The sequence below is a fragment of the Trichosurus vulpecula genome, chromosome 7, assembly GCF_011100635.1.
Source record: "Trichosurus vulpecula isolate mTriVul1 chromosome 7, mTriVul1.pri, whole genome shotgun sequence".
NCBI lineage: Eukaryota > Metazoa > Chordata > Mammalia > Diprotodontia > Phalangeridae > Trichosurus > Trichosurus vulpecula.
Genome location: NC_050579.1, coordinates 157,250,617 through 157,265,682, shown reverse-complemented (window position 1 = coordinate 157,265,682; position 15,066 = coordinate 157,250,617). Strand labels below are relative to the sequence as shown.

Sequence of the window (15,066 nt, the reverse complement as noted above, 5' to 3'; positions counted from 1 at the left end):
TGGTATGCAATCTGATATAGGCTATACATGTACAATCATATTAAACATACTTCCAGATTAGTCATGTTGTAAAGAAGAATTAGAACCAAAGGGAGAAACTATGAGAAAAGAAACAAACAAAAAAGAGAAAATAGTATGTATTGATCTGCATTCAGACTCCATAGTTCTTTCTCTGGATGTAGGTAGCATTTTCCATCATGAGTCTTTTGGAATTGTCTTTGATCCTTGCATTGCTGAGAAGAGTTAAGTCGATCATGGTCATCATACAATGTTGCTGTTACTCTGTACAATGTTCTCCTGGTTCTGCTCACTTCACTCAGCATCAGTTCATATATGTCTTTCCAGGTTTTTCTGAAGTCTACTTGCTCATCATTTCTTATGGAACAATAGTATTCCATTACATTCATATAGCACAACTTGTTCAGTCATTCCCCAATTGTTGGACATCCCCTCAATTTCCAATTCTTGGCTACCACAGAAAGAGCTGCTATAAATATTTTTGTACATGTGGATCCTTTCCTCATTTTTATGATATCTTTAGGATACAGACCTAGAAGTAGTATTGCTGGGTCAAAGGGTATGCACAGTTTTATAGCCCTTTGGGCATAGTTCCAAATTGCTCTCCAGAATGGTTGGATGAGTTCACAACTCCACCAACAATGCGTTAAAAAGGAGAAAATTCTTAAGGGCATAGAAAGCAAGTTTTAAAAACTAGTGTCTTAGAACCACCTCATGATTCCCATGTGAACTGTACCTTTTACAGTGGAAAACTTTCCTAAGTCTTTCACTTCCCCAAACAGCCTGTGTCTACTGCCCTTTTAATCACTGCAGTAAGTTTCCTTTATGTGATGGGGAAACAAGTATTCAGAGTTGTCTAGGTTAATGGGAAACAAATTCTCCTATGAAATGGCAGGGAGCAATGGGTCTTGTTGGCTGGTCCTAGATTTATGTCATCACTTATAATGCTGAGACATCTTTGTCTGCCCAAGACTATTGTCAAGAGAGCCATTCCATGAAACCTGACAAATAGTGATCTAGCTGAATCAGTCATTGGAAGTTTATGAATTTTTCAGCTTATGTGAACTAGATATGACCAAGAGATCACAGGATTTCAGAACGGACCTCAGAGGTGATGTAATTTAACCCCTTACCTTCAAGGGACCTCTCTTAAGGATCTTAAAATATGAGAGCAACAGAAGAGGAAAACTTTAACTCTGCTACTGCCATTTCTTCTTGGTCACTGAATGCTTCATTTAGTGTTCTTCCAATCGCTAAACTCATAATAAGTACCCTTAGAGCATATCTTTACTAGAGAATCCCATAATTGCAAAAAGCTGTAATCAAACTTCCTCAAACAAGCTTTAAATTTATGTAATTTAGCCTTACAGTAGTGCATGCTGTAGCACGTGTTACATCACAGAGCTGGTCACAGAAATTATTGCTATAATTCCAGCATCCTCCATTTTTTATAGACAATGAAGCGAAATTGTACTGATGCAGCCTACTATACTTTGTGATGTTATACTTCTGGAAAACTTTAATATTTGTGAGTGGAATACTGAAATAGTAAAGCCCTTTCAGTATGGTATTGGATGTTAACACTGAAATAGTAAAGCCCCACCCCCACCCTCAGGATGGGAAAAACCTTGACTCTCCTACCATCCACCCCCCCCCAACCCTGCACCCCTTCTATATTTTTAGAAACTGCTCTGCTGAGAAAGTAGAGATAAGAAATCACATCAGTAGACAGACACCTGCAAGATCCTGTTTTATCTAGCTTTTACTCCCTTTTCCCTGGTCTCGTGCCTGTTTTTTTTTTGTTCTTTGTTCTCTGTTGCTCGGAAAAGATTCCGTGTTTAGGATGTGAGCTCCAAATCCAGGCAGTGGGAAGAGGAGCCAGTAGGGGGTGGGGGAACTCTGCATTAGGGTCTACATAACTTGCTTTGAGCTGTATGCCCCACACGCATATGTGCTGGCATCATCTTGGGCCTGCTGGAGTATGTCCTTTCTCATGAGAAAGCAATAAATTCCTTTTTATCTCTTCTCAAGAACGGTCTCTCTATATTTTTAATGTGAGTAGTGGTCTCTGACCCACACAGTTTATTTTCTATTTTGTGTGCTAGTGTATCTTGTCCAAACAGATCCAGGAAAACTAGGCACAGTTCTTTTTATTACAATGATACAAGGTTTACAATTTATATTTACATAGGAAAGTAAGGCCCTTCGTAATTCAGTGTAATCATGCCCCACCAAACACTATTCCTGACTAGTTCTACAAAAACACAACCCCTGGCCTCCAGAAACTTGTCGTTGAAGCAGTGTTGTAGAGCAAATAATACTTTGCAACAATGGTATAAATGAAGATATATTTCTTAACCAACATTTGGTCTATAAAAATCCTTAAAAACAATCTTTACAGAGACCTGAGACCATAATAGGATGGAGTTGGGGTGGGTATGGAGGTGTAAATAGCCTAGATACACTAACAGATTTGACATATAAAAGTTGTTGAGCTGACCTGACATACAAAGTGATGAGAAGGGCTGGCAACAGAATGGGTGAATAGCGTGAATAGTGTGCTTGTAACTGGCTTCAAGATAAGAAGAATCTGAAGATATTTGGGGGGATGGGAAGAGGGGTTACATCTTTCCTCCAAGGAAGTCACTAATTTCTATTTAAACATTAAGCCAATGATAACACCTTTGCAGATGAGTTTTGTTGCAGTTTCTCAAAAATATTTTTAAAAAATTATTTCATTCATAGTTGGCGAAGGCACAACACATCTCCCTAGATGAATACAACCATGGAAAACTACTGAACCCTAGTGTAGAGAGGGAGAAAGAACTGATTAAAGGTGGAGCCTGAGAGTTCAGGAGCCCAATCCCTCTGCCCCAGTTTTCAAGAAACTGAAAGGGTAACCAAAGGTACAATAACTTTGAATGTATAGAAGCTGAAATACAGCTCTTCGATAAGTCTTCCCCTCTTGTGTTCTTTTTTATGTTTCAGAAACAGCTACATTCAGAAAATAACTTGATGCCTATTTGTTATGAATACGGTAGCTACTAATGGGGACCTTACATAAATGACCTGCTTGTATCATTTCAATTCAATTTAAAAAAAAAACATTGTTTAGGCTTGTTGATTATGTATAAGTTGCTGAGCTAAATGATGAATGCAAAAAGTCAAAAATGAAACAATTTCTGCCCTCAAGGAGTTATAATCTACTTCCCATATTTCTGTGATTTTAACATCCAAGGTGATAGGAAGAAGCAGGGCCCGGATGGTGTTAGCCAAGGAAACTTGACTTTGGAATGAAGCTTGGTTATACTGTATTAATAATATTATTATTTCTTGGTCTGAGAAATTTAAATTGGCATATGCCTTCATTGATCTTTACTTCATAATATGTTGCAGAAGGAAAAGTACTGGTTCTGGAGCAAAGGACCCTGGTTCAAATACCACCTTTACCAACCTTCTACCTGTGTAACACTGGCAAGTCATTTCACATTCCTGGGTCTCAGTTTTTTCATCTCTAAAATGAGAGGATTGGACTAAGATGGCCTCTGAAGTCCTTCCAGCTCTAGATCTGGGATCGTTCTAAAAGGGTCCAACGTCTGATGCCATAGAGATCAGATTCTAGCTACAGAGTTCTACGAAGACGAATCATTCATGAAAAATGATGTGAATAATAATGTGGATTCGGATTCTGAGCTGTAGGAGCAAAATTTTAGACAAAGCCCCTACCCGTTTAAACCTGGGGCTTCTAGAATGACATTCCACATGCATCCTTATCAAAACCTTATGACCTGGCAATGACTGCAAGAATTGTTTAAATCATGGCTATAAATATCCACGAGAAACTTGAAAGCAATAGCAGACCATTTGGTGCCAGGGTAGTTTTCCAAATAAAAAACAATACCATCTACTGAAAACTTTTGTTATCATGGCACTCGCTTATAGAAATGATGAGGAAAGTGCTTAATCTTACTGAATCTGCAGAAAATTACAGAACCATTTTTTAAAAAAAAGTAGATAAAGGCAGAATATCACAGCTAGATTTTCAATACCATGGGGGTGGCTTAAAGGATAGTAGATTTTCAAAATCTGCATCAAATGAAGCCTCGAAATGCAGCCTGGTGCATTGAAAAGGAAGCAATGTTGGAGTAGCGAAACAACACTGGATTGGGAGGCTGAAGCCTAGAGCTCAAGGTCTGGCTTGCTTTGTGACCCTGGGCACTTCATTATTTTACAAAATGTAGAATTGACGGGATGATTTATTCCAAAAGTTTGTTGAATGGAATTGTACTTTTAAATTCCTATAATGTGGAGAAACACAACTTTGTCCACAAAAGGGGAAGCTCAGAGAGTCCTGAGGGGTGCCCCAAACCAGGGACCCTCCTGCAAAGAGAGGAAAGAAGGTACTGAGGCTGCTGGAATCATTGTGTTTGCAACTGAAAGGGCTCTTAAAAGTCACCCAGGCCAATTCCTTCATTACACAGATAAGGAAACTGAGGCCCAGAGATGAAGAATGAGTTGTGCAAAGTCACACTTAGTAAGTAAGCATTTTAAAGTCCACATTCGAACCCTGCTCCTGACTGCAAGACCAGAGCTCTATTTACCACACAAGAGTCCTAGCCAGCTTCACAAAGGAGACGAGTGTGGAAGACGATAGGAAAAGGAAAAGGCGTCAGAGGGTATAAGCCAGGGTGGGTGTAAAAGGTCTCTGTTCTTCCAAAAAGTAAGGTACTTACTACTTCATTGAAGCTCCCACGGCTTCCGTAGTCAAGGCCGGTTGCACCACCTCCGGCCGCAGCCACCTGCAAGATATGTTTTTAGTCGTTGCCTTAGAAACCAGCTGGCCCGCCCCGCACGCTCTGGGGAAAGCAGAGGCTCGCGCAGCCTCGAGCCTGGGGCTGGGCGGGGCTCAGACTCCACGCGAGCTTTGTCCCGATTGGCGATCAGAGAAGGAACTGGGACTACGGGTTGGATCTAATTTCTAGGGGGTCAGGGGACTGGTTTAGCGTGGGAAGGGATCGCACAATTTTGATGAATGCAGAGTGCATAAGGAAGTTGGATTCGTGGGTCCCAGACACACACACACACACACACACACACACACACACACACCTTGCACTTCGTAAAATGAGATATCTATAAAGCGCTTTGCAAATGCTAGTTTTTGTGGTTATTGCTGTAGAAGTAAATGTTAGGTGTTGAGGTCCAAGGAGGAGGTAAAGCTAAAATTTTACCTCATTTTCTTTGGGTATCCATACGGTGTATATCACTTGCTTTAGCAAGAGAAAGATTTCTACTCTTTTGCTTCCACTGCCCAGTGAATAATTAGGCTACAATGTTTATTTAACGTACCAATTGTCATTTTAAAACTCAAGACTCTCTGTTCATCTGTGGCCGAATTAATCTGCTTATGCCCAGATCACAAACATCACTGATCTGCTAAGAATCTTTCAATTACTTAATGAATGAAATCCAAAGACTTCCAGGATCTGAAATCACTTACCTTTCTAGCCTTATCTCACACTATTTCCCACTGCTCATTTTGTCTCCAATCAGACTATTTGCAATTCTCCCCTGAAAACTTTCATGCTTTTCCATCTCCATGCTTTTCTTCATGCTGAACCTTAAGCCTAAAAAGTCCTCCTTAGCTCTCTCTCTCTCTCTCAGTATCCAAACTGTTTAAATCTTATCCATGTTCTGTAAGGAACAAATAAAAATTTATAAGAGCTATTTTCCAATATGGGCAGCTAGGTGGCACAGAGGATAGAGTGCTGGGCATGGAGTCAAGAAGATTTATCTTTCTGAGTTCAAATTTGGCCTCAGATGCTTACTAGCTTCGTGACCCTGGGAAAGTCACTTAATCCTGTTTGCCTCAGTTCCTCATCTGGCGCTGGAGAAGGAAATGACAAACCACTCCAGTATCTTTGCCAAGAAAACCCCAAATGGGATCACAGAGAGTCAGACACAACTGAAACAACTTAACGACCACAATAATTTCCAACAGATAGTCAAAGCACATAAGCAGTTTTCAAAGGAAGAAATCCAGGCTATCAGCAACCATGTTTCAAAAAATCCTCTAAATCACTAATAGAGAAGTGGAAAGCAGTCTGGCAGAAACTAGGAATATACCAACATTTCACACTATGTCAACTCTGAAAACAAGTGACCAGAAAGTCACGGAGGATATGGAACTGCTGTTAACTCTAAAAATACCAAAGAGCTCACACAGGTTGTCACAACCACAGTTAACTCTAAGAAATAAAATAAAAACAAAGAGCTAACAAATGGTTACAAACAAAAAGCTTTCTTTATTCCATTGGAAGAATTAAACTAAACATGTGCCAGGCCCTCCTCTAGTAGATCTGCTTTAGCGTGGGCAAATCTCAATACGTATACCAACGGCTATTTAGTGAGCTGTAGCCCTGACAATGAGGGGTAACTGCAACAATGACACCAGTTTGATTCATAGCCTGGTTTCACCTCCAGAACATGTTTTCTTCAAGGATTTATCCAAGCCCAGGGACTACCTGCTGTCAGTGTGAAAAAATTCTGGGATTTTGCTGTGACTGAATTAATTCAGAAGGTGAGTGCAAAGGATTGTCGTTATGCCAAGCTCAGGGCACAGTTTACTTGCTGGGCTTAGTTCTTGAAAACAGGGTGTCTCCCAAGAGTAAAAAGAGAGGAATAAAAAGAGAGAGGTCACCTTGGCATGGGGATGCTGACAACTATATACCAACACAACCTTATGTAACCAGAATGGCCTTTGTTTTCTTTGAATGACTCAGCTTACCTCATTGAGCCTCTGGACACTGTGGCTTGCTCTTCCGGGGCAGGAAGCCCAGAGAGCATGCCAGGAAGCAGACAACTTCCTGTGTGATGAGTCATGGGGCTGCTTGAGGGGAGGTGTTAATGTCTATGCTAGGGGGAGGGGCCAACTCAAGAACCAATCAGCCCTGGTCATTCAGGCGGTTCTTGATGATGTCAAAAACCCTATAAGAGGGGAGAGGACAGCTTGAAGAGTTCTCTTTTTCCTTTTCCGGTTGGTATGGGAGCAGCGGCAGGGAAGCGTGACTCTGGGCCAGCCCTTGCTCTTGGGCTGAGCCCAGATGTTGGTAACTACGAATTGTATTGGGTCTGTCTGTTATTTGTAATTTGTTTGTATTTTGGTTTTGAGGTACTGGTTTTTCCCCGAACTAAATGAATGTTTTGAACCTCAGGGTGCTGGTTTCTTCCCCTGAAGTAAGTCAATGAATCTGTATTTGGTCTGTTGATGCTTGTCCGTATGCTCCCCTGAACTAACTGAATGCTAACTGAATGCTGGCGTTTTCCCCTGAACTAAATGAATGTTGTCTGTATGCTAACTGAATGCTGGATTAAAGTAAGCTGGTCAACCCCTTCACCATGCTTTCCTTGTTTAAGCAGATAAAAAGAACCTGTGCTTTTCCGGCAGCCCCCTGGGTCCCGGCATCGGGGAGGGATCTCATGCCCCCATTGAAGGTGCTAGCTGGGTTGTTAAAACATATGGCGTAGTCTTGGTCAGGATTTGGCTTTAACAAGAGAGCATGGCGTTTTGGGGTGCTGGGTTGGTTGAATGTTTCCCTGTTTTTGGACTGCTCTTTGTACTTGAGGCGGCTATGGTTCTGTGGAGGCTCAGGAGCAAGGAAAACAGGCGGGTACTTTGGAGCCTTAGGAGCAAGGAAGGCCTGAAGGAAAACAGGCCAGTCGGGAAGTGCTGGGTGAGGTTTCCCAGGGGCACAGAGCAGGAGATAATCCCTTCCTCCCAGGGCTTAAGCTGATAAGCCTGGCCCCGGAGGACTGTGCTGAAAGGGCCAATGTCCTGAGATTATATTGTACATGGAGTTTTGAAACAGGAGCAAAAGGGTCTTGCTCCATTGATAGAATAAAGTTGGGAGCTAAGGTATGGGTAAAACGGAAGCCAGATGAAGTCATACTCGGACGGAAGGTGGCCTCATGTGATTAACAGAGGAAAGCTTGTACATCTGGGGAAAGGCTGGGAGGACAATCCTAGTCTCCATCTAGGGTGGGATCCTCTTGGCTTCCTCAGCGTGTTCCTTTTGAAAAGAAACATTTCCCACCTGAGTTTGGCTTCTGATATTGGATCTTTGCATAACTGAAATCTCAACCAAACTGGAGATGATTTTGTTTGAAGGATAATAGCCCATACTTGCCTACTTTTTTTTTTGGTCTTTGAGATGATTTTATTTAAAGGATAATAGCCCATACTTGCCTACTTTTTTTGTTCTTTGAGATGATTTTATTTAAAGGATAATAGCCCATACTTGCCTACTCTTTTTGTTCTTTGTTTTGGTTAACTTTGTTGCTAGTTCTGTCTCCTTTAGGCTTAAGTACCCTGCACTTTCCGGTGACTGCCTAAGTAGCTGACTGCCTTCCTGGAATTCCTGCCAGCTGGCTGAAAGAACTGACCTCTGGAATGGGACTCTTTGGGGCAGGCACAGCTCTACGTCCAATTTCAGCATGAAGAAGCTATGGAAAATGAGACCTTCACCCCTTACCCCAAGATTTTGAGCCCCAATTGTTTGAGGCGGGGGGAATGATGATAGTGTTTTGAGTACTTATTTTGTGTTATTCTTGCTATATTTTATTGTTATGTTATTGATCCTATGTAATGGATACAAAGATCTAGGGGTGGACATTTGAATTATTAATTATTTTGGGGATGATTGAAGAGATTATTTTGCTGGGATCTAGGGGTGGATCGCATTTGAATCGTTAACCAATGTTTGGGAATGTCACTGAATGATATGTTTTGCTTTATTGTGAATGATGTGTTTGTTTCCTGTGTAATTGGATCACAATGTTCTAGGATATATAATTTAATTTAAATTATGATTGGATTGTGCATCCTAGAACATTGTGAGGGGTGGAGTGTAACCAGAATGGCCTTTGTTTTCTTTGAATGACTCAGCTTACCTCATTGAGCCTCTGGACACTGTGGCTTGCTCTTCCGGGGCAGGAAGCCCAGAGAGCATGCCAGGAAGCAGACAACTTCCTGTGTGATGAGTCATGGGGCTGGCTGAGGGGAGGTGTTAATGTCTACGCTAGGGGGAGGGGCCAACTCAAGAACCAATCAGCCCTGGTCATTCAGGCGGTTCTTGATGATGTCAAAAACCCTATAAGAGGGGAGAGGACAGCTTGAAGAGTTCTCTTTTTCCTTTTCCGGTTGGTATGGGAGCAGCGGCAGGGAAGCGTGACTCTGGGCCAGCCCTTGCTCTTGGGCTGAGCCCAGATGTTGGTAACTACGAATTGTATTGGGTCTGTCTGTTATTTGTAATTTGTTTGTATTTTGGTTTTGAGGTACTGGTTTTTCCCCGAACTAAATGAATGTTTTGAACCTCAGGGTGCTGGTTTCTTCCCCTGAAGTAAGTCAATGAATCTGTATTTGGTCTGTTGATGCTTGTCCGTATGCTCCCCTGAACTAACTGAATGCTAACTGAATGCTGGCGTTTTCCCCTGAACTAAATGAATGTTGTCTGTATGCTAACTGAATGCTGGATTAAAGTAAGCTGGTCAACCCCTTCACCATGCTTTCCTTGTTTAAGCAGATAAAAAGAACCTGTGCTTTTCCGGCAGCCCCCTGGGTCCCGGCATCGGGGAGGGATCTTATGCCCCCATTGAAGGTGCTAGCTGGGTTGTTAAAACACCTTAAAATGAGTACATGCTTTAGACATAAAAGAATATACAATAAGCAAATTAGTGGTGTGTGGAAGAAATTACTTGTCAGTTCTGTGCATAGGGGAAGATTTCATAACCAAATAAGAGATAGAGAGGGTCACAGGAGGTAAAATGGATAATTTTAATTACATAAAATTTAAAAGTTTCTGTACAAACAAAACCAATGCAGCTAAAATTAGAAGAAAAGCAGGAAAAGGTAAAAAATCCTTGCAGTAAATTTCTCTGAAAAAGATTACATTTCTAAAATGTATAGGAAACTGAGATAAATTTGACTTTTATCATTTTTATTTAATATTTTAGTTTTCAACATTGATTTCCACAAGATTTTGAGTTACAAATTTTCTCCCCATTTCTACCCTCCCCCCATTCCAAGATGGCATATATTCAGATTGCCCCATTGCCCAGTCAGCCCTCCCTTCTGTCACCCCACTCCCTGCCATCCCCTTTCCCCTCACTTTGTTGTAGGGCAGGATGGATTTCCATGCCCCATTCCCTATATATCTTGTTTCCCAGATGCATGCAAAACCAACTTTTTTTTTCAGCATCTGCTTTTAAAAGTTCCAAATTCTCTCCCTCTTCCCTTCCCATCCACCCTCCCTAGGAAGGCAAGCAATTCAACATAGGTCACACATGTATCATTATGTAAAACACTTCCCCAATACTCATGTTGTGAAAGGCTAACTTTTCTTCCATCCTGTCCTGTCTCCCTTTATTCAATTTTCTCCCTTGACCCTGTCCTTTTTCAAGTGTTTGCTTTTGATTACCTCCTCCTCCTATCTGCCCTCCCTTTTATCACCCACCACCCTTTTTATTCCTTTTCCCTTAGTTGCCTGTGGAGTAAGATACCCCATTGAGTGTATATTATTCCCTCCTCAAGTCAAATCCGATGAGAGCAAGATTCACTCATTCCCCCTCACTTGCCCCCTCTTCCCTTCCAACAGAACTGCTTTTTCTTGCCACTTTCATGTGAGATAATTTACCTCATTCTATCTCTCCCTTTCTCTCTCAATATATTCCTCTCATCCCTTAATTTGATTTTATTTTTTTAGATACCTTTCCTTCATATTCAACTCACCCTGTGCCCTCTGTCTATATATATGTATATATATATATATTACCTTCAACTACCCTAATACTGAGAAAGGTCTCATGAATTACACACATCATCTTTCCATGTAGGAATGTAAACAAAACAGTTCAGCTTTAGTAAGTCCCTTATGAATTCTCTTTCTTGTTTACATTTTCATTCTTCTCTTGATTCTTGTATTTGAAAGTCAAATTTTCTATTCAGCTCTGGTCTTTTCATTGAGAAAGCTTGAAAGTCCTCTATTTCATTGAAAATCTGTATTTTGCCTTGGAGCATGATACTCAGTTTTGCTGGGTAGGTGATTCTTGGTTTTAATCCTAGCTCCATTGATCTCCAGAATATCATATTCCAAGCCCTTCTATCCCTTAATGGAGAAGCTGCTAGATATAGTGTTATCCTGACTGTGTTTCCACAATATTCAAATTGTTTCTTAATGACTGCTTGCAGTATTTTCTCCTTGACCTGGAAACTCTGGAATTTGGCGACAATATTCCTAGGAGTTTTCTTTTTGGGATCTTTTTGAGGAGGCAATCTGTGGATTCTATCAATTTCTATTTTACCCTCTGCTTCTAGAATATCAGGGCAGTTTTCCATGATAATTTCTTGAAAGATGATATCTAGGCTCTTTTTTTGATCATGGCTTTCAGGTAGTCCAATAATTTTTAAATTATCTCTCCTGGCTCTATTTTCCAGATCACTGGTTTTTCCAATGAGATATTTGACATTGTCTTCCATTTTTTCATTCCTTTGGTTCTGTTTTATAATTTCCTGATTTCTCATAAAGTCACTAGCTTCCATTTTCTCCAATCTAATTTTTAAGGTAGTATTTTCTTCAGTGGTCTTTTGGACCTCCTTTTCCATTTGGGTAATTCTGCCTTTCAAGGCATTCTTCTCCTCATTGGCTTTTTGGAGTTCTTTTGACATTTGGGTTAGTCTATTCTTTAAGGCGTTATTTTCTTCAGTATTTTTTTGGGTCTCCTTTAGCAAGTCATTGACTTGTGTTTCCGTGGTTTTCTTGCATCACTCTCATTTCTCTTCCCAATTTTTCCTCTACTTCTCTAACTTGCTTTTCCAAATCCTTTTTGAGCTCTTCCATGGTCTGAGACCAATTCATATTTTTCTTGGAGGCTTGACAAATTAATATTAAGAGCTATTTTCCAATTGATAAATGGTCAAAGGATATGAATAGACAGTTTTCAGAAGAAGAAATCAAAGCTATCAAGTCATAAGAAAATGCTGTAAGTGGTCTTATCAATTAAAGAAATGCAAATTAAACCAACTACCTCACACCTATCATATTGGCTAAGATGACAGAAAAGGAAAATGACAAATGTTGGAGAAGATATGGGAAAATAAGTTCACTAATGCAGCCTTGGTGGAGCTGTGAATTAGTTCAATCATTCTGGAAAGCAATTTGGAAGTATTCCCCCAAAGCTATTAAACTGTACATACCCTTTAGCCCAGCAGTACTGCTTCTAGGTCCATGTCCCAAAGAGACCAAAGAAAGAGGAAAAGGAACCCAATATACCAAAATATTTATAGCAGCTTTTTTTTTTTTTGGGTGATGGTAAGAATTGGAAGCTGAGGGGATGCCCATCAATTGGTGAATGGCTAAACAAGTTATTGTATACGAATGTGATGGAACACCATTGTGCTGTAAGAAATGATGAAGGGGATGGTTTCAGAAAAACCTGGGAAGACTTTTATGAAATGATGCAAAGCGAAGTGAGCAGGAAAGACAATTTAAACAGTAACTGCAACGTTATAAAGATAATCTACTGTGAGAGACTTAGTAACTATTATGAACACAATAACCCACCACAATTCCAGAGGACTCATGCTGAAAAATACTACCCACTCCAGTATCTTTGCCAAGAGAACTCCAAAGAGGGTCACGAAGGGTCGGACACAACTGAAACGACTGAACATTAACAACCACCACCTCCACTTGTGAAGTCATTCAAAACACATTTTACTATTAGCCAAGTTCAAGCCAAATCTTAAGAGTTCATTCTTCAATGAGAACTCATAGGATGAGGATGAGAATGATCAATAATAAGCATGACTCGGTGGAGAACAGCAAACTCCCTTCTGCTAAACAAATGAAATTTCTTTCCTGGAGGAGCTTGTCAAAGAAATCCAACCAATCGACAAGCACGACAGACCAGTAGCCAATCGTCGGTCACTATGTCCCTCCCACCCTCCCGTTTCCCTTAAGAAAGATGGCGCCTCCCGCCTCAGAGAGCGGTCGGTGGCGCAGCCCTTGCCCGGATTGGGGCGGGGCCTGACCGTCCTGAGTGATCCGGAAGTAGCGCTGCTGTCACTACTAGCACCCACAGACCCAGGGCGGGATGCCCGCTACACCCACTTCCAGGTCTTTTGCGCTGGACTGAAGGCTCGACGTGCCTGCTTTTGTCCTTCTCTCCCCGTCCCCCTGCCGGCCCCGCCAATATGCCCACCGCGGCCCCCATCATCAGCTCGGTCCAAAAGCTGGTGCTCTATGAGACCAGAGCTGTGAGTAGTGACCACGCGTTGGCCCACCCGGGGCGTGGGGTGGGGGCGGGGCGCGGTGGGATTCCACACTGACCGGGTGGGATGGAACCAGGCAAAACGACCCGGCGTTCGAATCCCGTCTGTCTGCCGCTTACTCACTTACTTCTGTGACTTTGAGCAAGTGACTCCTTCTCGGAGCTTCCCATTCATAGGGACGTAGATTTAGAGCTGGGAGGGAGCCCAGAGTCCATCTCGACCAATCCTCTCACTTTACAGATGAGGAAACTGAGACCCAGAGAGGCCAATGACTTGCTCAAGACTTCCGCAGGTAGTCAGTGACAAAAGCAGGATTCGAACTCGGGTCCTCGGACTCCAGAGGCAGTTCCATTTTTACCTCCTGTCAAATAAGAGGGTCATGCTTTATGATTTTACAGTCCCTTCTAGTTCAAAATCCTATGACTCCCTAAGTTTCCTCTCCTCTACTTCCTTAAGTCACAGATAAGTCACAGTTCTGGGAAAGTCAGCCGTCCTCTGTTCTGTGTCATGTGAAATCCATGTTCAGAGTGAAAACGTTGACTTAGGACTTTCTTCTGAACTTGAAACTATGTATTTGGGTTTTAAAATATCATCATGATTGAGGGTCTCTGGCCCTAAACCGTAAGAGGAATATTGCATTTGTTTAGTCCTTGTTCTTTTTCAAGTATCTGTTAAATCAGGAGTATACTGGCAACAATCGACATACGCTTTCAAAAGCTGCTTAGGGCACCCAGAGAACTTGCTCATGTGATCTTTTAAGTGCAATTTTTCATTTACAATTCATCTAATATCGGAAGGAATACACGGAAAACAGATGTGAAATCTATGTTCCTATGGAACATGAACACAGCACATGAAATCCATGTTAACAATGAAAATGTTCCCATTATGACTTATGAACTTGAAACTTTATATATTTGGGCTTCATGTTAAAATATTATGATTGGCATTTAATTGGACTGTGTTAGCAACAGTAGCTGGCTTTTTTCTTTCCTGTTTTGTTTGTTTGAAAATATTACAATTGGTGTTTAGTTGGATTCTGCTAGTAGCAGCAGATGACTATTTTCTATCCCCCTTTGATTGTTTGTATCTCCTTTGTTTGTTCGGTTTTTATATAATTTCCCAGTAAGCATTTTTCATGTGAATAAAATAGTTCTATTTTACTTGTAATATTTAAATATTTTTCTTGCACCATCTTTGGGACAAAACATGTCATACAAAATATTCTAATTCCTTTATATGGATGTGAAAAATTTCACTAGTAGAATATGTTTTGCAGGGACCTATTCGTGTTGACTTGGAAATATTTAAATTTTGTTTGAATCTTTTGAAAATAAAGTCAACTCACTATTTCTCTTTATGAATTGAAGCATGTTGGTTGTAATGATTATTGTTCAATGTAAAATATTAAAGTGCATTGCAGATTGCACACTACTATAACAAAATTGTATATGGAAATCATGCTATAACACTTTTATATACCATGGAATTGGGCATATAGTAAAGGTTGTGCTTTTTCCAAGGGAATCTGTTTTAGGGCACAGCAGAAGGAGCTGATCATACACTCATAATAGAATTTTGTGACATGAATCCCAGGAGAGCGTCACAGTGAGTTTCCCAGTATGTTTAAAAGCTTTGATAACTCTAAACAGATTTCACCAAAAACTTGACTAAATCCTGGGCAAAAGATGCAATAGTAAAATATACTTTATTAATAAAAA

General features: G+C 40.9%; 2 protein-coding genes across 3 annotated transcripts in view; one reads left to right on the top strand and one right to left on the bottom strand.

The window, feature by feature from the left end:
• The window catches only part of AK9 (adenylate kinase 9), a 149,085-nt gene extending 144,225 nt beyond the window's left edge, over positions 1-4,860 (bottom strand). The window contains exon 1 of the mRNA XM_036769282.1: positions 4,752-4,860. The gene's annotated coding sequence lies outside the window, so the exon portion shown is untranslated. The remainder of the gene's footprint in view (positions 1-4,751) is intronic.
• An 8,261-nt stretch (positions 4,861-13,121) lies between these two features.
• FIG4 (FIG4 phosphoinositide 5-phosphatase) overlaps positions 13,122-15,066 on the top strand; it is a 144,281-nt gene continuing 142,336 nt past the window's right edge. The window contains exon 1 of one of the 2 annotated variants that reach the window (XM_036769036.1): positions 13,122-13,330. In XM_036769036.1, coding sequence (XP_036624931.1) covers positions 13,268-13,330 — 63 coding nt within the window. In that variant the 5' untranslated portion in view covers positions 13,122-13,267. The remainder of the gene's footprint in view (positions 13,331-15,066) is intronic. The other variant, XM_036769037.1, reaches the window with a different exon arrangement.